At 36.9% G+C, this 23,860-nt stretch overlaps 1 protein-coding gene across 2 annotated transcripts; it reads right to left on the bottom strand.

Annotated features, from left to right (window-relative positions):
• Positions 1-617: 617 nt before the first annotated feature.
• On the bottom strand, positions 618-23,606 carry LOC137388826 (beta-hexosaminidase subunit alpha-like). 2 transcript variants are annotated; one of them, XM_068075286.1, is made up of 10 exons: positions 23,228-23,606; positions 17,504-17,618; positions 15,225-15,346; positions 14,786-14,896; positions 13,785-13,995; positions 9,556-9,763; positions 9,042-9,204; positions 2,737-2,904; positions 1,241-1,446; positions 618-1,122 (listed from the first exon to the last, which is right to left on the bottom strand). In XM_068075286.1, exons 1-10 carry the CDS (start codon positions 23,528-23,530, stop codon positions 1,047-1,049), a joined length of 1,683 nt encoding a protein of 560 aa, XP_067931387.1. In that variant the 5' UTR covers positions 23,531-23,606; the 3' UTR covers positions 618-1,046. The 2 variants fall into 2 exon arrangements, with proteins under 2 accessions (XP_067931387.1, XP_067931386.1); XM_068075285.1 differs by lacking the exon at positions 2,737-2,904 and adding an exon at positions 2,525-2,698.
• Positions 23,607-23,860: the final 254 nt, after the last annotated feature.

Below are 23,860 nucleotides of genomic sequence, written 5' to 3'. Positions count from 1 at the left end.
AATTTTGACTTTACGAGGCCAGAGACTTGGCCCGAATGGAAACAAAGGTAACAGTGTGTCCATAGGATATCAAAAACGGACAGAGTCCGAAGAGTTCCAGGTAGATTTGCTGCTGTATACTATGGGCGACACAGCAGACAAGATTGTAAAGCTTTTTGAACCGGATAAGCTGAGAAAATATGAAGATTTGCTGAAACAATTTGACACATATTTCCAGCCATCATACGTATGCCTACAAGGCATGCACTAAACACTGGCAAAACACTGAGTGTGAGCGCAAGTGTTCATATAAATATTTCTATAGAGCAATGCGGTGAGAAAAAGTTGATATACCTTAGTGAACAAAGCAATTAATCATAGCAAATAGTTGCGCAGATGGTAGATACCAAGTACTAACCCAGCAGGTGTCAGACATTCCATTTAGAACTTTCTGCTAGAGCATATTTTATAGCACAATACTGTTCTTAAACTGGTCGCAACCTGTTTAAACAGTCAGCTAAAACATGGCAGTCAACTGTCTACCAACACACGAACCATCTTAGAGAACAACATATGTCCCACAAATCCACGGCTTTAGTAATATTTTGCACTTATCAGCTCTTTGTGTGGGTAGTTACTACTTGAGACACAAATGTTTTATTTCAGTGATCACAGTGTATTATGGTCATATATTAAGACATGCATATAGTTGTGGTCGTCAAAAAGTGGTTACAACAGAACAGTAATTAATTCAAGTCAGCAAGGAAAACTACAGTTAGTGATCCTTGGAGACAAATCCAGAAAGGGGCACTCATTTATAAAAACTTCTGAACATATGCGTGTAAAATGATGATCAAAGAAAAATTTGAATTGAAACTTGAACACTGAAGGGATAATATGAAATAAGAAAAAGAAGGCAAGGCCAGTAATATCAGAAAAACTGACAAGCATAGTTAGTAGACAGCCTAGTATGTCTGGCTGCGCTGGGAAAGAGAAATAAAGGAATGCATCACTGTCAATCAATTAAAATAAGAATAAGCAGCAGTCTGAAAACACGAGGAGTCGTCCTACCAGAGAGGTGGAGGCGATTGTTTTTCATACCGACAGTATGATGGATCAATAGGATTGGCATCCAACCCTCTCCTAAAACAGAGACATATGAAAATATTCAGAGAGAAATGACGAGAAGCTGCCTACTGGAGTCTACTTGAAACTCTAACATAGAGTGAGCTTGTTTCACAGACAAGGAAAGACAACTCACTTGATCATACGGCACCGGTGCCCCTCAAGTCTTTCCTTCATATCATCTAAGTCTGTAGCGGTAGCTGGACTCCAGAGCCTCTCAGCTACGACGGACGCCCTTGGCCACGTCCTTGACATGACGTTAGTGCCATCGACCCACTCTCCCCACATACACCCCTCACCACCCATCACCAGAGCCTTCTGAGTGTCTGTACCGTTGAAGTCCTGCAGCAAGACAGAGAAGCCATTCTAATACACGATTTCCAATGCCACAATCCAACCGTGTTTAGACCAAACTAAACGCTGATGATAATATTATCATTATACTTACCAGTTTTTTGTATAATCATATGGAACAAGCGAGAAATTTGAGCTATGAGGTAAATTCTGAACAAACTCTCGCCTTGAGATACGAGACAAATTTGAGATACGAGATAGTTATCGATGCACCGCTAGGTGGCTGAGTATTGCTTGGTCTTTCCAGTCAGATCAAAAAGGATTTAAAAATGCAGGTTAAAATGAGTGAAAATGCGAGGCAAAAAATCAAGCCGGAAGATAATAAAAACGACGAAGACAAAAATAGAGTTAAGTTTAGCGTAAGATTAAAACTTATTTTCAGTGTGTACATAAAAAGTTAAATTCATTTATGTTAAAATTTAAGATTATGTTAGCGTCACCAAAGGTTGTGTACCAAACACGTTGCCGCCAAGTCTCTTTCAAACTATTGTTACTCGCTGCCATCTGTCTCAAAGGTATGAACTCCATACAGTACTGTGCTTAATAATGTTACATTTTATTGTAGACCATAAATACTAGATAAATATTTGTTGCTTTGTTAGCATGGGTGTGAATTAGAACAACAATACATGTGTTCCCATCATAATATCATATTTTAGGTGGTTTTTTCAGAGGGTGGAAACGGCTTAATTTGCATTTAATTATTTTATATAGGAAATAATGATTTGAGATACGAGATAATTGGCATACAAATGTGGTCCCGAAATGCATCAAGCTCGTATATCGAGGTTATGACTATAACGCCTTATTAGAGAGGACACAAGCTAGATACATCAGTCCACTTCTGTTTTTACCAAACTTATGTTCCGATTGAATGACAGAAAAAACCAGATAAATAAGCAGCCAATCACAAGTCTAGCCAAGCGGGTAGATGGGCTACACTCCATCTTAAACAAAACTAAAAGGTGCAACAGAGACGGGTGCAGGTATTTGACAATCAACTGCATCAACAGCCAACGAATCAAATAGGTTAAAAGGGAAAATCAAAGGAGAAATCATGAATTACCTGAGGATCGCATTGGTAGTATTTGTGCCAATCCTCACCATAGCTTAATATATTCAAATACCAGCAGGCAGAAGTGATCGCTTTATAGCCAGCTTTCGTTACAAATGCCATCTCTTGAGCGGCCGTGCGGCCCCCGTACCATTTCCACACATTGACGACAGCGTCATCAGCGAGCTACAAAGGAGAATCAGTTGAGCATTAAGCTGACTGACCTGCGGATCGCACATGTAGTACGACTGCCAGTTCTCTCCATACGCTATTCTATTCAGGTACCAACACGACGAGCTGATTGCCTTGTACCCAGCAGCCGTCACCTTTGACATCTCAAGAGCAGGCTGCGGAGTTGTCTTCCATATGTTAACTACAGTGTCATTGGCTAGCTGCAAGCGAGAAGTGTGAGTGATAGCATAAACATGTGCAAGCGATTGAAAGCGAGTCCATAGAAGTTGAACAGCGTACATGATCACAACATGGCTGTCTGCAAAGGATGCAGAAATCGTGTTAAACAAAAGATGGGAGACAAATTAATCCAATGAGCTTTGAGCAGAGATACATAGAGAAACCCTAACATCATTTGCATGTGAACACACAAGCACTTACATGTGCGCAAACTTGAAAAAAGGAATTGAGACAAGTAAATTAAAAGATATGAGAATTCTAACAACTTTAGACAGCAGTAACTACTTCATGCTTGTATTTATGCCTACCTCGGGCTGCCTCTGGTGCGAGAGGGTAAATGCTGACACTTGCGCAGATTAATTGCCGAGTATGTAATACTGTACATCATATATACAGTCATGTAATACTGTACATCATATATACAATCATGTAATACTGTACATCATATATACAATCATGTAATACTGTACATCATATATACATATATATATATATATATACAGTCATGTAATACTGTACATCGTATATACAATCATGTAATACTGTACATCATATATACAATCATGTAATACTGTACATCATATATACAATCATGTAATACTGTACATCACATATACAATCATGTAATACTGTACATCATATATACAATCATGTAATACTGTACATCATATATACAATCCTGTAATACTGTACATCATATATACAGTCAGTATAAGTCAATACAGTTGGACAATCTGTTGGCATATTTACTTTGGATGTTAAACTGTTATTTGTTCAAGCAATTACTTTCATAAAAATACACTGTATTTTGTTTACTTCATTCAGTCAAATTATCAAGAATGAATACTTTAAGTAGTTACATAAATCATTAAAACAAGAACATGTAAAACTATAAAAATTAATAAAGAGATATATAATAATAAATACTACTTATTTGTGTGTGGTGTGTGTGTGTGTGTATACAGTGTGTGTTAGTGTTGTGTGTATATGGTGTGTATATGGTGTGTTAGTGTTGTATGTATATAGTGCGTGTGTGTGTGTGTGTATGGTGTGTGTATATAGTGTGTGTGTATGGTGTGTGTATATGGTGCGTGTTAGTGTTGTGTGTATATAGTGTGTGTATGGTGTGTGTATGGTGTGTGTATAGCATAAATGCTACGTGTTTCCTCATTTGCTGTCCAACCTTGTCCAAACTCCACACGCATATGCTCCATGCCTTTCACCAGGTCCCCAAAATATTTGGTTTCAAAACTTCATCCGGTTCCTGAATAGCAGCCTCGTAAACACCCCCACCCCTGATTAGAAAGTTACGCATGCGCTTTCGCTTGCATCAAGGACAATTGCCCTCAATGAACAAATGCGTTCATTGAGGGCAATTGTCCTCAATGGCTTAACGCTAGTTTAACATAATTCACAGAGGTATTTGTAGAGGCTTACAGGAATTCATATGAAAAATAAGTATAATCGATTAACTCTCATCTTCCTTAATGGTAGTAATCAGGAAAAAGAGCTATTTTATTGTTACTTCACCTTGAAAACACTTAAATAAAAGTGAAGACATACAAATACACAGCTGAAATGAATAAACAATACAAATACACAACATAACTCACTTAACTTGCGCCAGATTTACTTTAATTTAACCCTACTTTATATTTGTATTAAGGTTAATTTCTCAAGTTCTTAACTTTGATGTTGCGTGTCAAAAAAATTATATGTGGCATAGAATTTACCAAGTGTAACTGAAAAAAACCTCATAGTCTCAGATTTTGATGATTTTTTAATATGTTGTTGCCCATGTTGAAAACCGCTCAAATCCCAAATTTTGATCTTCTAGGGTCATCGGTTCAGGTGCTATGAGGATTTGAACTTTGACCATTTGTCGCCTGAGTTTGAGGGCATAGCGCATCTAGCTGACTTTAGGCTCATATAAATCCAAGAATATACAAGTTAGATGTCTAGATTTGTTTGTGTTCACACGCAATTTCAATATTTACACAAACAAATAGGTTTGAAATTTTTCGGATAAAAAATGTGGGAGATAACTCCGACCAAAGATGACCGAAAATGCTATTTTAGCGACTATTCAAAAGCAATTATCACCTCTAACATATAATTTACCATTGTTTCTGTCGATATTTCTGAATTCCTCAAGGCCTTAGCTATCCAAAACTAGTCTCATCTTCTCTGTAGCTGCATCGGGTCAGCGTCTAGAAGCCATACATGGTTAACCTCTTTGTCGAAATACTGCAAAAGTAGAGGTCAAGGTCAAACCTGTGGTCTCAACAAAGTCACACATTTTCTCATGTTTTACACCAATTAACGTATGCAGATTTCATTTAAATCATCAAAAGTGTGTGTTTCAGACTGTAAAGTGCTTAAAATTGAGTTCCAAATACCCTCCAAACACCTTTGTAAATCGCCTTAATTAAATGGGATTATCCCCCCTTGTCAAGCTTCAACTTGGCTGATTATTATCCTATCAAGTTCAAATTTGCTGTGTGCTTGTGTTTGTTATTGTGATAATAATGAGCCTTAAAATATTTTGTTAACTTACATTCCTCAATGTTACCCATTGTTGTAGTTTCAAATGCATATGTTTTGCCTTAGTGGGTGGTAGATGGCGGCGCCACAGCTAATAGAACATGCTCTTGTGGTACCCAGCAGATGTCATCTCGCTTTGGTCATATGAAACTGTTTGTTGAGCCTTTGTGCATGAATCTCACATTAACATCATTGTTCTCTTGGTCATAGCCAATTGCCATCCTCATATACCACCGACCATCATATATACAGGCAAGATATTGTTCAGGTTGAAGTGTTAAGGTATTGCTGGTAACATGTGAGTCATCATCAGTCTTCCCAACTTTGTATCCTTGTAGCATACATTTTTCATCAACCAGTGGTAAAATTTTGCAAACTTCAATAGCTGTTCTACTGAATGGCTTGCACCAGTGCTGGTCCCGACAACCAATGACTCGTTGAGCCGCTTTGAACCTTGGTTCCAAAATCGCTGCTCATTCTGCGACTTCTTCAGTGGGTACATAAAACACCTCCAACCCAGCAATGTTTTCCCTAGCATACCTGTACAGTTGCTCAGCACTGAGCAGTCTTTTTTTTCCTGACTCAACTAACTGCTTGGAGTGACGGGTGGCCAGTCTCTTGACTACCCCGCCAGTCCCATCGCACAGACCTTTTCCATGTAAGGTGGCAAAGAAGCTCCAAGATGCTGTAAGATTGAAATCAAGCTCATGGTGACATAAGTTGGCAAAGGTCTTGTAATTCTTGTATCGGGCACCAGATCCATCACTGAAACAATTCACATGAGTCACTTGAGGTAGGTTTTCTTTGATGAATCTGATGAGCGTTCTTTGGAAGGTATACATACATTCCAGAGAGCGCTTTCTAGAAAGTATACATACATTCCAGAGAATGCTCATCAGATTTATAAAAAAAACCTATCTCAAGTGACTCATGTGAATTATTTCAGTGATGGATCTGGTGCCCAATACAAGAATTACCAGACCTTTGCCAACTTATGTCACCATGAGCTTGATTTCAATCTTACAGCATCTTGGAGCTTCTTTGCCACCTCACATGGAAAAGGTCCGTGCAATGGGACTGGCGGGGTAGTCAAAAGACTGGCCACCCATCACTCCAAGCAGTTAGTTGAGTCAGGAAAAAAAAGACTGCTCAGTGCTGAGCAACCTGTACAGGTATGCTAGGGAAAACATTGCTGGGGTGAAGGTGTTTCATGTACCCACTGAAGAAGTCGCAGAACGAGCAGCGATTTTGGAACCAAGGTTCAAAGCGGCTCAACGAGTCATTGGTTGTCGGGACCAGCACTGGTGCAAGCCATTCAGTAGAACAGCCAGTGAGTGAGTTTGCAAAATTTCACCACTGGTTGATGAAAACTGTATGCTACAAGGATACAAAGTTGGGAAGACTGATGACTCACATGTTACCAGCAATACCTTAACACCTCAACCTGGACAATATCTTGCCTGTATATATGATTGTCGGTGGTATATGGGGATGGCAATTGGTTATGGTCAAGAAAACAATGATGTTAATGTGAGATTCATGCACAAAGGCTCAACAAACAGTTTCACATGGCCAAAGCGAGATGACATTTGCTGGGTACCCCAAGAGCATGTTCTATTAGCTGTGGCGCCGCCATCTACCACCCACTAAGGCAAAACATATGCATTTGGAACTACAACAATGGATAACATTGAGGAATGTAAGTTAAGAAAATATTTTAAGGCTCATTATTATCACAATAACAAAACACAAGCACACAGCAGATTTGAACTTGATAGGATAATAATCAGCCAAGTTAAAGCTTGACAAGGGGGATAACTCCATTTAATTAAGGCGATTTACAAAGGTGTTTGGAGGGTATTTGGAACTCAATTTTAAGCGTTTTAGTCTGAAACACACACACTTTTGATGATTTAAATGAAATCTGCATATGTTAATTGGTGTAAAACATGAGAAAAATGTATGACTTTGTTGAGACCACAGGCTGACCTTGACCTCTACTTTTGCAGTATTTCAACAAAAAGGTTAATCTTGTATGGCTTCTAGATGCTGACCCGAAGCAGCTACAGAGAAGATGAAACTAGTTCTTGATAGCTGAGGCCTGGAAGAAATCAGAAATAGGAACAGAAAAATCAACAGAAACAATGGCAAATTATATGTTAGGGGTGACAATTGCTTTTGAATAGTCGCTAAAATAGCATTTTCGGTCATCTTTGGTCAGAGTTATCTCCCACATTTTTTATCCGAAAAATTTCAAACCTATTTGTTTGTGTAAATATTGAAATTGCGTGTGGACACAAACAAATCTAGACATCTAACTTGTATATTCTTGGATTTATATGAGCCTAAAGTCAGCTAGATGCGCTATGCCCTCAAACTCAGGCGACAAATGGTCAAAGTTCAAATCCTCATAGCACCTGAACCGATGAGCCTAGAAGATCAAAATTTGGGATTTGAGTGTTTTTCAACATGGGCAACCACATATTAAAAAATCATCAAAATCTGAGACTATGAGTTTTTTTCAGTTACACTTGGTAAATTCTAGGCCATGTAGAAAAAATTCCAAGTCGGGGTTTGAGTGGATAGTGAAAAATTCAGAATTGCATTATTTCAGTACAGCTGAAAATGGGAAACTTTGTATGTATTGTTTTTGCAATATTTCAATATACTAAATAAAAACAAAATTTAACTTAAAACTAACTTTGCTGACTTTCAAACTATAGCAGTACCAACAATGTGTTGGTATGTGAGGAATTGCCTCCTCTCGATGGATTAACATAAATAAATGAGTATATTCACAATGTTTTACCATCAAAATCAATATTAATAATCACAAAAGAATATAGTTTTTTGTGTATGGTGAGTTACCAGTAGATGTGTATGTTTTCTTTTAGTGCAACCACATACACACAACACTGATTGAACATGACTAGCTCACAAGAAGATGAGTCTCTCCAACAATAACTAGCATGAAATGAAACATTAGTTTGGCATGAGTGATCACACCTCACCAAAACTTATCTGGCCGCTTCATCTAATCGAGTTAGATGTAATGCTGGACATATTCTACATAAAAAATAATTTTTCGCACAAAAAATTGAGTAATAACATAGATGCCCGTCATCTAACAAGCTATAATTAACCAAGCATATCGATTCTCCCTCTAATGATTCTATGAAATCTAACGCAACTTGATCAACATTTGACTCTAACAGAGCCATATTTTTGGCCTAAACCAATTTTGTTGCAAGATTTGGTTTTATTCTAAGATCTGTCTTCAAGTGACAGAACTACGTATCAAGCCTCATCTTACCCTACACATACTAAACAGCGGTATTGAACTATTGTTTTGATCTAACGATAGTACAATTATACATGATCTTGAAATATGATGCTTTATAAAGCAAACTGTCCAGCAAAAAAGAAAAACATAATTTCTCCCTTTTGTTAACTAAGTATACTTGTGAAAAACATTAATCAAAGGACACTTTACTTAAACAAATAATACAATACTGCACTAAAAATTTGACACACCATGAGAACACAACCCTAAGAACGTCGGAATGGCACCAACCTTGACCCCATTGTCGAGAGGCTCCTGCCAGACAATGTACTTGCTGCCAATGCTGCTGACAATGTCCGTTAGTCGAGATATATAGTAAGACTCAAGTCCTGCGTAATCACCAGCTTTGATGCCAAGTTTAACCATGGCAGCGTTGATGTCAGGGTTGGACTTCCTGTGGTAAAATTTTTCACTAGTGAATTTAATAAGAGTGCAAATGCAAGGCAGCGGGCTTACTTTAAGACAAAAATTATATTGATAAATTCCTTCTTTATCAGCGCGTGTCTGTCTGTTAGTGTGCGTAAACACCATGCATTTCCACATTTGTTTTGCCAGATATCCTCAAAACTTCAAATGCTCAAGTTCCGCGCCTTCCGCCAGGTCGCTAAAACATTTGGTTCCTGAAAACCAGATTCTCAAATGCTCACCTGCAGGCTATCTGATTAAAAAAAATATATTGGGCATTGTTGGTGACCTCATGCTAATAGCTATTACTCATAGTTCGTAATTAGCTCTGTACGCTTACCAGCAGTCAAAGCTGACCTCGTCCCCACCCAAATGGACATATTGATCTGGAAAGACCTGGTGAACTTCTGAAAAGAGCTGCTCAAGAAACACATAGGAAGAGTTTTTGGTTGGATCTATCGGGCCATAGGTACCGTCGGGCTTACCATCAGAACCATAGCACGGTGTTAGAAGTCCAGGCTGGCCGAACCCCCAAGATTGTGTGTGACCTGTTAATATACGTCACATAACCGTATAGCCTTAGAGCAGTTGAGCATAGTAAGGGGGACATAGTAAGGGGAACATAGTAAGGGAGACATAGTAAGGGGGTCATAGTAAGGAGGACAGAGGAGCGTTTAGCAACAAAGCATGCTGGAGTTGCAAAGATAAAGTTCAGGGAAGGACAAACAATATTGGTCATAGTTCATTCTAGAATGTTACAGCAGATTCGGGTCAAACTTCCCAACAGAACATTCAAATCTTGTTTACAAGGCATCAATGTACAAACACGACTATACGGGTTATGGATGACAATGAGGAAACACGACTATACGAGTTATGGATGACAATGAGTAAACACGACTATACGAGTTATGAATGACAATGAGTAAACACGACTATACGAGTTATGGATGACAATGAGTAAACACGACTATACGAGTTATGGATGAAAATGAGTAAATTTACTTATTGTCACATACTTTACACAAGAGTTTTCTTGTGTAAAGAAGCAAATTAAGAACAATAAGCAAAAACTAGAAAAAAGAAAAGATAAAGCTGACAGAAAAGAGTTTCTCCATATGATTAAACTTTCAAGTTTGTCAAAAGTAAATTACACAAATTTATAATTTTAAAAAGAGGAGTGCTAGAGCGATTATCCATCAGAACAGAGTCAACTCACTTCAAATATTCACAGCCATGTTACTGCACTGATATTCTCTAGCCATGTTACTGCACTGATATTCTCTAGCCATTCTAGCTTTTCAAATAGTTAAAATTTGAAGAAATCTTCAATATTTAAACTTTAACAATCTACAGAAAATGGAAAACATTTTAAATGTGATTAGTAGCTAGCGTAGCAGTTTGACTGAAGAAAAAGTCACTCAGATCATGATGAAAATACCTTTCACTGGAAAAAAAATTATTCTGCAATTATTCAAATAAAATGTGAGAAAATCAAATTGAGGATTATTTCATCGAATGTAAATGTGACGTCTTCCAACTGACACATGTATCATCAAGTTTTCTTCTGCAATGGACCTGTGTAGCCCCCAGTTGTCCTTGCAGTGCAAAATTAAACCCAGAATAAAACCTACACAAGCGCTTCAATATATCCTACCTTAATTTTGCCTATTTGGAGCGTGTTTCCTAAAGTTAGTAAGAAAAATAAATGACATGACAATTTTGAGTCGACTGTAGTATGGACTGTAGCATACTACGTCCATAAGGCTACCACTGATAGAGATTTAGACGGCTTTGGAGCTGTCAAGCCACAAAACAGATAAGATCTCAAAATTGTTATCATTTTGCTGCATCAGATGTGCCTGCAAGGGCCAAGGGTCCATTTGCTAACACAGATAAGTTAAGTGGCATCACGAGTAAGAATAAACAACAACCCATCAGCCTCTCCTGCACACCCACCCACTAGAGACGACTAGATTGATAGGGCCACAGAGGGATGATAAGGGGGCCATAGAGGGATGATAAGGAAACTAAATGGTGGCATGTTATACCATCAGCATAATAAATGCTGGCATGTTATACCATCAGCATAATAAATGGTGGCATGTTATACCATCAGCATAATAAATGCTGGCATGTTATACCATCAGCATAATAAATGGTGGCATGTTATACCATCAGCATAATAAATGGTGGCATGTTATACCATCAGCATAATAAATGGTGGTATGTTATACCATCAGTATAATAAATGGTGGCATGTTATACCATCAGCATAATAAATGGTGGCATGTTATACCATCAGCATAATAAATGGTGGTATGTTATACCATCAGTATAATAAATGGTGGCATGTTATACCATCAGCATAATAAATGCTGGCATGTTATACCATCAGCATAATAAATGGTGGCATGTTATACCATCAGCATAATAAAGCAAATTATTCCTCAACCAGCGCTTCTCTAGTGAACAACCAGTCTTGAAAAGCAACACCCGCTTTCTCTATCACCATGTGTCCATGACACGGATTCAAAGTTGTGCACACATTCAGTTACCGTGTGATAATTGTTTCAAGGGACATTCGCATGTTGCGGATTAATGCGGGTGCTTTGTTAACCCTTTGGCTGGGGAACCAACGAAAATGTCGTTTATCGGTTCGGTGAGGAAACGACTTTTCTGTCGCTTTAGGTAGACGTTTATAAAGCTGTCGCCTAGTAACAATAAACAAAGAATATAAACGCTACTAAATCTTAAATATTATCGACAAGATATTAGTCGATGAATTACAATATGAAACGATCATCTGAGAGGCGTTGCTTTGTGCGAAAAGCTAAAGAAATCGTGGCTCCTTTAAAAAATGGAAGCTGGAACAACCAGTCAACATACGGCTCGACGTTAAAAACGGAAAAAAAAATTTATTTGATCTCACGATCGATAGTGGTCTTTTGTCTGATCAGTGTGATAATAATTCAGATGCTGGTAGCGATGTAAACTCTTAAGACTTTGAATATACAGAGGAAAATGATGGTTATGGTAGCTCGGACGATGACGTTGCTACTGGTGCGCTTCCAAGCCTTTCATTCATAGACCATTGCACATAGTCGTAGCTTTTTTGTAGTAGTACATATGTAAATGAATGTTTATGTACAAAAGATTTTGTTAATAGAAATAAATTTTAGTTTGAGCTATGTATGTTCATAGAATACCAATTTTATTGAATTTTCAAAAATAAATTACACGATTTTCGGTTGTTTTTGCGTTGCTTTTATCCAGCCAAAAGGTAAAAGAACGGGAATTCTGCACCAGAGGTCATAGTGGCGTATTATTGCCTGGCTTGCTCGAATCAGACTAGGAACAGCTGAAATGTGGAAATGTTTGAAATGGAATAGCTTGCGCGACAGTTTTTACGCATTTTTGCACGTGCTATTTTCATCATTGGCAAACATAAAACATTCAGTAAAAACTTGCGAGTATCAAAACTTGCTCAACCTGCGGGTTTCCGCCACTTTTATCTTCTGCCGATTCAACTCGCAGATTCACCGCGCCAGGGAAACAGCGCCTATAAACAGTTCACCCATATATCCAATCTACTATTGTAACAGCATGTCAAATGCCGACAGCAAAGGCTCACATCTTTAGTTGCTCTCTATTGGACGGTAAAACGAAATGTGTGTGTCCACTGAGAAAATGGTACTACCTACAAAATGCCATTACAACAAAAACGTGGATGTAAGTTGAAAATCGAGCTTGAATCACTGTACATTCACATGTAATGATTCCTAGAATGCTGCATATATTTAATACAGTGCACCTCCGAGTTACGCTGTCCCGGATTTACGATTAGTTTTGCCTTACAACGTGGAACACGATGATTTTTTCGCAATGCGACAACTACAATGTCTCTCGAAATTCAAATTTGGCGGCCGGTGTGCCAAATACGTCGGAATAAAAAAGATGCCGATATGCTATTCGCCGAAATAAATTCCCCGACGCTTGAAAGAGATACGATGCTCGCTCTCGCTCAGTCCAGCATTATTCGTTATAAGTTGTAGTAAAAACGCGACCGGAAACTGGTAACAAAGATTAAGACTATGACAAAATTCAAGTTTAGTTTAGTAAGAATACATATTAAAACTTAGCCTTAAACGTGTGTTTAGTAAGTTAAATTCATTTAAGTTGAATTCAAAGCTTATGTTATTATGTCTCTCTCGAAGGTAAGAACTCCCTACGGTATGCACTGTACATAGTAATGTTACATTTTATTGCAGATCATAACCACTAAACAAACTAAAGTAACTGTAGGTACCTATAATTTACTAAGGTTAATATAAGATTTTTTATTAATTTTAATATGTTTAGTACATATATAAAAATTTGATGTTCATTACCACGAGGTGTCTGCATTAGATAATTACTATGGGTTTCTATACCCCCTATACGACCTTTTTGCCTTACGATGCCAGCACGGGAATTAATTAATGTCATATGGTGGAAGTTCACTGTAATGCTAAACATGCTATAGCAATGGCCTGTGGGGGAACAACTGCGAAATTCAGAGTAGTCTACCTGGCGTGTCAAATTCGGCAATCACTCTGATGCCTCGCTGTCGAGAGAACTCTATAACCTCATCAATATCTTGTTGATCATATATGTGGGTGTCTGGATCATACGCCCCTTTCTTACTCAAGTCAGGAAATTTCATGCTACGGTAGGGAAATGACTGGTCATCCACAATGTGCCAGTGGAGTACATTGAACTTTGACATGGCCAAAGCTGACTACAATAAAATCAGCATAAATGTACTATCAGCATTGTCAACTCCTAAGTTATAACACAAATAAGCAACAACAACCAGAAACCATATTTGTGCAGCTCAATATGAAAACACTCCAATACTGGCAGTACTAGTATTCAACAAAGTACTGTACATGTATGTACAGTAACTCCTCGATGTTTACCTTTCATGACTTGAGTACTTCGCGTGGTAAAGATATATTCTTTCAAAATAAAAATTGAAGAAAATAAATTTAAAAAAAACTAAAATACATGAAACGTATAAATATCTCTCATGCACTGAACCAATGAGGCCCTTCCCCGAGCATCATGGTAATTCCGGTTATCACGGTTCAGTTTTCCTGTTAGGTTTTATAAAGTGTAAAAGTGCAAAGTGCTTGTGACACCCTTTATCATGCCTCCTAAATACCCTCAACCCTCAAAATCGTCTATTGAACCTGAGAAAAAGATGAAAATGCTTATTAATCAAAGCGTGACTTTATTAGATACGAGTTTAATAGTTTCTATTTCATGGATTTTCACTTATCGCGAGGAGGGGGGTTGAGACACCAGCCCCCAATCCCCTTCCTTGTGAAAAGTTTATACAATTATAGAAAATCGCTGCGAGGGATTACTGTAAAATATATATAATATAATAATATATTTTATTATTATATATTATAATATATATTATATATATATTTCTATATATAATAATATATATAGAAATACAATATATCTACAGTTTCACATATCAAACATAGAATGCAAGGAAAGATTTGTTGGTGCCTTACGACAAACTGAAGAATGATATTCTTCTCAAGGTAATGTCTAGATGTATCTAGGAGGAAGCCTCTGTGCTGGAACCTTGGTGTGTCTTCTATTACGGTTTCATTCACCATCCACTACACAGAGCAACAATGACCTGCATTTCGTAGCATTCAAACAAGACATGTACCGACAGAGTTACAAAAGGCATGGGTACCTATAGACATGGATAGAAGACATGTCTTGAAGATATTGTAGTTATTAGAATTATATAGCAGCACTTACTATTTGACAGCAGCGCTTACAATTCTATGGCAGCACTTACTGTATGACAGCAGCACTTACAATTCTATGGCAGCACTTACTATATGACAGTTGCACTTAAAATTCTACGGCAGCACTTACTGTGTTACAGCAGCACTTACACATCTATGCCAGCACTTACTATATGATAGCAGCACTTACGATTCCAGGACTATCAGAAGGTGCTTCATAGACAAGTTGGCTGAATGTCTCAAGACCTCGAAGGGCTCCCCACAAAGTGTCCGCACTCAGCATGGCACTACCCTCAGATATCTGAAGCTTGTCTACATGTACCAACAATCACCAAACTGTAAAGTGACTACCTTAATAATGTCTCTCAATACAAAACAAATTTGAGTCATAATCTTACTAATTGTAAAATTTGAAAAAAGACCATATAACCAATGTCTGACTTAGTAACCTTCCTACAAATTGTGTGAGCCGGTAGCAGCCAGGGTTGGGTAATTGATTTTATTTGCAAATTCAAATATCAATTACATGTACTATATTTATTTGATTTGGTATTTGGTTTCGAGAATTTTCAGTATTTGATCTTTTATTTGGTATTTGGTTCTTAGATTTCTCAGTATTTGGTATTTGATTTTGTATTTGATTTTGAAATTTCCCAGTATTACTATTTGATTTGGTATTTAGTTTCGAGAATTTTTAGTAATTGTTATTTTATTTGATATTTGGTCCTGAGATTTCCCGGTATTACTATTTTATTTGATAGTTGGTTCTGTGACTTCCTAGTATTTACTATTTTATTTGGTATTTGGTTTGGAGAATTTTCAGTATTTGGTATTTTATTTGATATTTTTGTTCTGAGATAGCCCAGTATTTAGAATTTTATTTGGTATTTGGTTCTGAATTTATAAATATTTGCTAATTTATTTGGTAATGTTCGGTATAATTGAGATTGTCCAGCATCTTTGACATTTGCTTTGTTATCATAATTTGATTTACAATTGGCCAATATTTTTTCTGGTATTTTGGTTAATTATTTGGTGTGAATATTGCTGATGCTGACAATCCCCCTCCAGACAAGCAACCACGATTGGAGAGGACTTACACAAAGCTTCTCGTCAGGAGTAAAGCAGCCCGGGCTGAAAAAGATCCTGCGCTGACCATGGTCAAAACATACCTAGAGTCAGCGTCCGAAAGTGAAGCTGTTGATCCTATGGAGTACTGGGAGCGATCCAGCTCCAATACTCATCTAGCTACACTCGCCAAAAGATACTTGGTTGTCCTCGCTAGCTCAGCCCCTGTGGAAAGACTGTTTAGTTCGGCCGGACGTTTCCTAAGACCAGAGCGCATGCGTATGGGGGACGATATGTTTGAGGCCCAGCTGCACATCGGCTCAAACCCGTTCTTACAGAAGTCTGGCAATATTTAATGTTCAATAATGTATACAGCAGTTTACATTGTAACCTAACCTAATTAGTCCTAATCCTAACTAACTTGCATCAGCATACATAATTACCTTGATATAATAGTGTATTTTATTCTTTAGAACTCGCAATCACAATAAGCCATTCTGTATTTGTCTCGATTTTCTGTCAATAGTAGCTTTATTAAATTTGAACATACCATGAATAATGTAGTACCTTTAAAATTACTGTCAACCATAAACGATTTTTTGTCTACATTATATTGATTCAATTTGAATGTAATATAAATACGTAATAAATAATGTATACATTTTTATATGGGCAGAGTTGTTGGATGTGAACGTGATCAGTGATTTTTAAATAATTTGAAAATTCAGTCTGCAAATAAATTTAGTTCGGTCTTGATATTTTCCAGTATTTAATATTTAGCATAGTTAACATAATGATGTTGATATTGAATTGACATTTCCCATTATTCAATTTGGAGTCGGCTCTGTAAGATTTTACATCATTTGGTTCTGAAATTTCCCAGTAGCCCACTGTTATTTGATTTGATATTTGGCTTCTAAAATTTCCAGTATTTGGTATTTTGTTTGGTATTTGATTCGGAAATTTCACAATATAACTATTTGATTTGATGTCGAGAAATTGCAGTGTTTGGTAATTTATTTGGTATTTTAATATAAAATTTCCCATTATCCCTATTTGATTTGGTATTTGGTTTGAACAATTGCCAGTACATGTATTTGGTATTTCACTTGGTATTTGGTTCTCAAATTTCCCAGTGGTACTATTTGATTTGGTATTTGATTTACAAAATTGTGAGTATTTGATATTTTATTTGCTATTTGACTCTGAGATTTTCAAGTATTTGGTATTTTATTTGGTGTTTGGTTATGATATATGGTTTCCAGTATTTGGTATTCTAATTGGTCCGCCAAATTGACCAATTACCCAACAGTGGTAGCAGCCGATATCTTTAATGACGGACAAATTTCAGTCGTGATAACAGTGAATAAACTACTATAAAGAACAACTAAATAGACTCACAGGTTTCACTCATGCCAAGGGCGGGCTGAGGTGTCCCATCACAAATCTGGTTCACATTGACCTCTAGGCTAGTTATATTTGATTCAGCTGAATGCTTGTTCTGGTGGTATCCATACTAAAATTAGAAGTATATAAATAAATGTATGCTACATCTAGACAAACTGTAGAGGGTTTTGCTATTAGCTTTAACTTACAATCATTGCATATTTCATGGGGCTGTTTATCTCCAAACTGCTTGTACTTTGTCATGGTAAAAGCACACCGGTTAATTACATAACACGACAAAAATTTAAACATGTCATCTGAATCCATTGTTTTATTTTATATCGTTTTGTTGCTATACGATGGAGAAAAACAGTTGACAAACAACACTTAAGACAAAAGAATTTATCTCTTGGACATGCATTTTCTTAGTGTACGTACGAAGGATCTGAAAAATCATACACACACGTAAAAGCATAAAACGCTACAAAGCTAGACAGCAAGTTGTCGGCAAATGACCACCGAAAGAGCATGAAAGTTTAGCATACTAAGTACCGCTGCCAAAATTAATTAAAGAAATTCTGAGAATAACATCTGTGAGTTTGCGCTGAAATAACTGGTTATTGGTAACTGGTAATTGCTACTAGGAAGCTCAAGAAATTCAATCAAAAATCACATAGAAATTAGTAATTTCAAAATTAAAACATGACTATATACATGTATAATAGTTGAATGCCCAGCATTGCACAGGTAATAAAAAACAGCTAATAAACATTCCATATCCTTCTACATTACCTTTACGCTACCTGCAATTGTTTATAAGCTGTTGCAGGTAACTTACAGGTAACATTACCTAATGAGACCAGCTGCTAATCGTTACATGTGACACAACATCGTTACGCGTATTTTAACCGATGTAATAAATATCTTCACCATTATTGATCGCTATGCTAAGTTGAACGGTGTAGTCTAATGGATAAGCTCAACGCTTCTATAACTGAAGGTTCCGAGATCAAATCCTATGCGAAACGGAATTTCGTTATTCAAACATCGCTGCAACTGGACTGACACACACATTTATATAGATACACACCCGATTTTGAACAGGTTATTAAAAAAAAAGTTTTTCCACAGAAAATTGACTTATAATTAACATATACAACACTTACTATTCTAACTTTTAAATAAAGGTGTTTGTTCGTTTATGTGTGCTGTGTTAATTTCTGTGTAATTCATACTGTACCGGTTGCAGTGCCTAATACAGCTCTATACAGGTTGCAATAGTCTTGCTGCCCATGTCAGTTTAAACACTTTTCTTCTGGCCAGCAATTCTAGCATAATTCTAGATGAAATGTTTAGCATGAGGCCATGAAATATTGATATGTGTAATGATTATGCGCATAATTTATTCCATAGTATAGCCAGTTAGGCGGCATAGTGTATTGGAGAAAAGCCTGTCTGCAGAACCAGCGCACAGCAGATTTTTCATTCCAAAAACTGGTTGCTATAACTGGACACATGGACAAACTAACAAAAACAAATGCTGAGACCTATACTAGCTGAATGCCCGGGTAATTAAAAAGTCTTTGTACGGAACATTTAGTTTTATACACCATATAGGCCTACATTTACCATCATCACTTTTAAACATCATCTCATGAGTAAAGTGTTTTGTGCAATGCCAACAAACTTTGACAAAAATCTAAAACATCTGTAAATGTGTTTAAATTTGAAATAATTAGCGAGCAATGGCTAGATAAAGTATGATTTGTTCCAATAGTTACAATAAAAAGTGAATTGATACTGATACGACTAAAAATAATTGAAAAGTAAAAATTAAAATCATGAATATGTTAAATTAAAAATAACAAAGCATATATCATCCGGGATTGTGCGAGACAGGACATTTTTTAAAAGCTCTCTTAGACTTTTTAGAACGTTTTTTAAAACAATTTTTTTATCTTTTAATCTTACCTTCTTTTATTCACTAACGAAACACACTATATTTATTTGTTGAAAGCGAAGTAACTCGGCCGCTTCAGGCGCTACTGAGGCTTTGTGATACACTGAGAGGAAATTTTTGTTCTTTTTAAAATCCAGATTTTTAAATTTAAATTTAGATTTTGGTCAAGTAAACAATCATGGCAACAAATAGAACTGGCCAGAGCTCAACATCTCAGTGCGGCCGTGATTCATCAGCCAGTTCGCCTCTTTCTGGCAAACCAGGCAATGTCATAAAACCAAGTTGTTTAGCAGGCTGTAAAGCTGCTGTTCTAAGTCAGAAGGCTATGCTCTGCGATTTTTTGTGAGGAATGGTGTCACCTTGACTGTGACAATCGTGTGTCAGCCAAAATGTATACAGAAATGCACCGCTGTCAGTCTGAAGCATTGTTGTACATTTGTAGAGAGGGTGCAAGGTTTCCAACTATAAAACTAATGTGAAACTGGATAGTAAGATCAATGAAATACCTGACCAAATTAAAAAACTGGACGGCACCATCAACAACATTCAAAACATGCTGAGTAGTATGGTGGAGCTGAAGCTGAAATCAATGAAAGCTTCCTATGCAAGTGTAATCAAGTCTAGACAATAACTCCACACTAATAACAAACGCTACACAAAAGGTCGTAATCTAATTGAGAAAGATTACAGAGAAGCCAGAGATAAAAATCTGATTGTTTTTGGAATTGAAGAGAGCCAAAATAAAAGTGATGCTGTGGGCAAAGTTAAAAGTTGACTCAGTGAATGCCACATATACACATCACAGCATCGAAGCCTTCAATTGAGCAATAAGTTTAGTAGTGGAAGCACGCTTGGCATGCTAGTTTTTAAGTCATAAACATAACAATAAGACCAAATTCTTAGTGAGATGTCATCAGAAGAGACCACAACACCCCAGGTATATCCTGAATTGCCCATAACAAAACAGAACTTCAACTCAAAACAAAAAGTTCTCAACAATATCATAAGCTATCTATGCCGATTAAAGACACCAAGCTGAAAGCTGCTAGTGGAAAATAATAGGAAAATCATCATCATTTTGTCATTGGTTTTGAGTCAGCAGCCAAATCTGTACATGACATTGCTCAATATCTTTTCAGCAACTACCCTTACATCAACTACTTCCTAACCTTTAAGATCAACCAGGATCACATTGAGATTTTGGTTTCTTCTGGATTCTGGACAATAGCGGCTAACGCTAGCATTTGCCAGAGAGGGAGAGATGAGTTATCCTTCATTACGACAGTTGACTTTGATAAATTTAGATTTTATCCAAGTCTTAAAAGACAAACTTAAAAGCAAACCTAAAAGCAAACTTTAATCTTTAACTTAACGTAATTAAAGTTTCTTCGGCGTTCATAGTTTTAAGTTTCTCGCTGGTTAGCTAATTTTTCTTTTGTTTCGCTCTCACGACCAGCCGGCCGTTTTAAGAAAAACCTAAGGACATTTGCCTTTGTCGGATGTCTTTCAACGTGTTGCGATCAGGATGAACACAGGTGTTGTCACCAAGGGTTAATGCACGACCGCTAGCCAACTTGTCCGAATGTCTATTTTTTATAGTCTTGATAGATAGCACCGGCCATTTCACGTAGCATCGTTTCAGTTACGCGGTCACCGGCCAATTGTTTGTCTTTTATCCAAAACCTGAGCAGTCTCTCTATCAGTGGTCGTGAAGATCGCTGCATCGTTTAGAAACTATGGTTAGTCCTTTTGCAGACTAAATGCCTTGAATATAATCCTTGTTTTTGATAATTGTGGATGTATTTCTGTCATATTGTGTAGCAAGCTCAATCAAGCATACATCTTTTGCATATTTTTCAATAATTTTCCATTTAATATCAATTGTTATCATTCGCTTTTTCTTTGCATTATTTATCCTTTTACTGGCAAACTTTCGGTCTATGCACGGTACTTTTAATTCACATAATTCTGCACTGAAAATCGCGTGCAAAAAACATGGTACAAAAGTATAATCTGAGCAGTTGAAAAATACAGAGTGATGCTGTTCTCATAAAACACCTCTGACATACTTGGCAACTGTCTCATGCGCTCGTATCTCAAACATGGCTCGTATTTTAGTGCTAAAACTTGCTTAAAAGCTGGCTCGTATCTCAGGTTTCTCGTACGTTAGGGCACTCGTAAGTTGAAGTATTACTGCATATAAGTTTTACATATTTTCAATAAAATATGCAGTCTCAGATGCACAAACTATGGAAAAATTGAGCAGTTTTTAGTGCTAAGTCAATAGGAGTTAATAGATCAGCTGATTCGCTTTGCACATCACCATGACATTGCGTCATGCTAATTATAGGCCTCACTTGTTTTGATTATTTGCATATCTAGGGTTTACTATATCTATGGTGATATCTTATGCGAGACTGAAACTAATCTTGACAACATGGTTCTGAATTCAACGCAAAAGCTTATATACAGATGTGATAGGGACAGACATGGCGGTGGAGTTATGATTGCTCTACCACCTAGTTTATCAAACCAATATGTGCAACTACGTAGGTCATTTTTTCCTATTGAATTTATTTGTACTCATATTCAGTGTTCTAGGAGTGGTTTTCACTTTGTTGTTTTGTGTGTATATATTTCTCCTAGTTTAATTAAAGATACAGCAGATCCACTCGATGAGCTGTTGGACTTGATTTTTTTGAATTATCCAAAAGCAACTATTATAGTTACTGGGGATTTTAATTTTCCGGACATCAATTGGTCTGAGTACGGGGTTTTAAACCATCTTCTAACCAAAGATCAACTCACAGATCATTTATAAACTGCATACTGTCCCATAACTAAAGTCAAATAGTAACTGAGCCTACCCAATACCTTGGTAATACCTTGGACTTAATTTTAACTGATAGGCCTAGCTTCATCTATGACCTAAACGTTGTAAATCCTGATCTTAGTGACCACTACATGGTAGAAATTAATCTGGAAGCACAGTTCAGTTATCCGGAGAATGAAACCTCTTTTAGGACGTATAGTAAAGCTAACTTTCCTGTAATCAATGAGGCCTTGAATCGCACCAAACAGGCGATTGAGGAAAAGCAAAACATTAATTCAGTCTGGAATTTGTTTGAGAGTGATATTAAATTTGCTGTCAATCAGTTTGTACCTAGATGCGTAGCAAAGAGTAAACACTTGAATGAGCCTCCTGGTTTAACAATCACACCAGAAAAGCAGTGAGGAAACAGAGAAATCTGTACGACAAGTTTAAAAAGTCGAAACTTGAAACCGATTTAGTTAAATATAAAACTGCACGGCGGAACAACAAGAATCTATTTTGCAAATTAGAACACGATTATTTCTATAAAGTATTTAGTTTTAATCGTTATAAGGATATCGTAGAGAAGCCAGATTAGATGAGAACAGCTTCGCCTTGTGGTTAGGTGCACGTGTTTGCACACATGCATTTACAATCGTCTTGAGTTTGCTTCTAGTACGGTGAGAAACTTTTTATTGCTGGATTTTAATCGCTATAAATACACACAGCGATGACAGAAAATTAAGACAAACAAGCATTATCCACCTAACACAAACACTAGTTAATTATCTAGCAAAGTTTGGATAGGTACTAACTATAGCCAAAATATACAGAACTCTCAACAGACAACGTTGTAAAAGTTGAAACACAATACAAAAAACTACTTTGTCTACCTTCCAAAAGCTTAATTATTAGTTTCTTTTTCATTAAGGTTTCTTGCTAATAAAGATAGTTATAAATGTATTACCTTGCCTGACGAAGTGCTGCTTTTACGTAGGTCTTCGGGGAATGTATTAAATATCATTTTGTGATATCTATCAAACGCCTTGCCTAAATCTGCACACATGTGTCCAGTAGCATGAAACAGAAATTGGCCACCAAGCACTGCAAAAACTTTGTCGCTTTTTATCCACGTTCTAGGAAGTGGCAGAGGTAGACCATCTCTAATAGGTGGCTGATCCGGTGGGAATATTTTAATATTTCCACTAAAATTGTTACACAATGCTGATGCAAGTAGCAATGAAAACGTTGCTAACACATTCATAGTCATTTGTAAACTTTCCACGAGTAGATCACAGCAACGACTACTAAAAATGTCAGAACAAAAGGCGGATAATCAACTAAGACTTAGATTACAAATGTTATATGGGTTATCCTTGGTTCCAACGCATCAGAAAAATCGATTTACAAGAACATAAATACGCGTTCAGGTTCACAAAGAGCGTTGCAGAAACATAATATACCTCCGCTCTAAGTCTAATACGTATTGTCTAGGAAAACAAAAGAGAAATTTTATATAAAAAGATAATGGGCTCGTCAAAATATTAAAACAAGTTGCTCGGATGAGACAATTTCAGTACGGCTAGTCGTTCCGTTAAAC

This window comes from Watersipora subatra, chromosome 2, assembly GCF_963576615.1.
Source record: "Watersipora subatra chromosome 2, tzWatSuba1.1, whole genome shotgun sequence".
NCBI classification, from domain to species: domain Eukaryota; kingdom Metazoa; phylum Bryozoa; class Gymnolaemata; order Cheilostomatida; family Watersiporidae; genus Watersipora; species Watersipora subatra.
The sequence above is the reverse complement of the archived record's forward strand: the minus strand, read 5'-3'. Positions and strand labels throughout refer to the sequence as shown.

Coding starts and splice junctions, on each gene's coding strand:
- LOC137388826 (XM_068075285.1), bottom strand. CDS start 23,530: ATGACTATGAATGTGTTAGCAACGTTTTCATTGCTACTTGCATCAGCA. Junction 17,619..23,227: donor GCAGCACTTCGTCAGGCAAG/GTAATACATTTA, acceptor TTCTAATTTTAG/TATGGATACCACCAGAACAA. Junction 15,347..17,503: donor CCTTGGCATGAGTGAAACCT/GTGAGTCTATTT, acceptor TGGTACATGTAG/ACAAGCTTCAGATATCTGAG.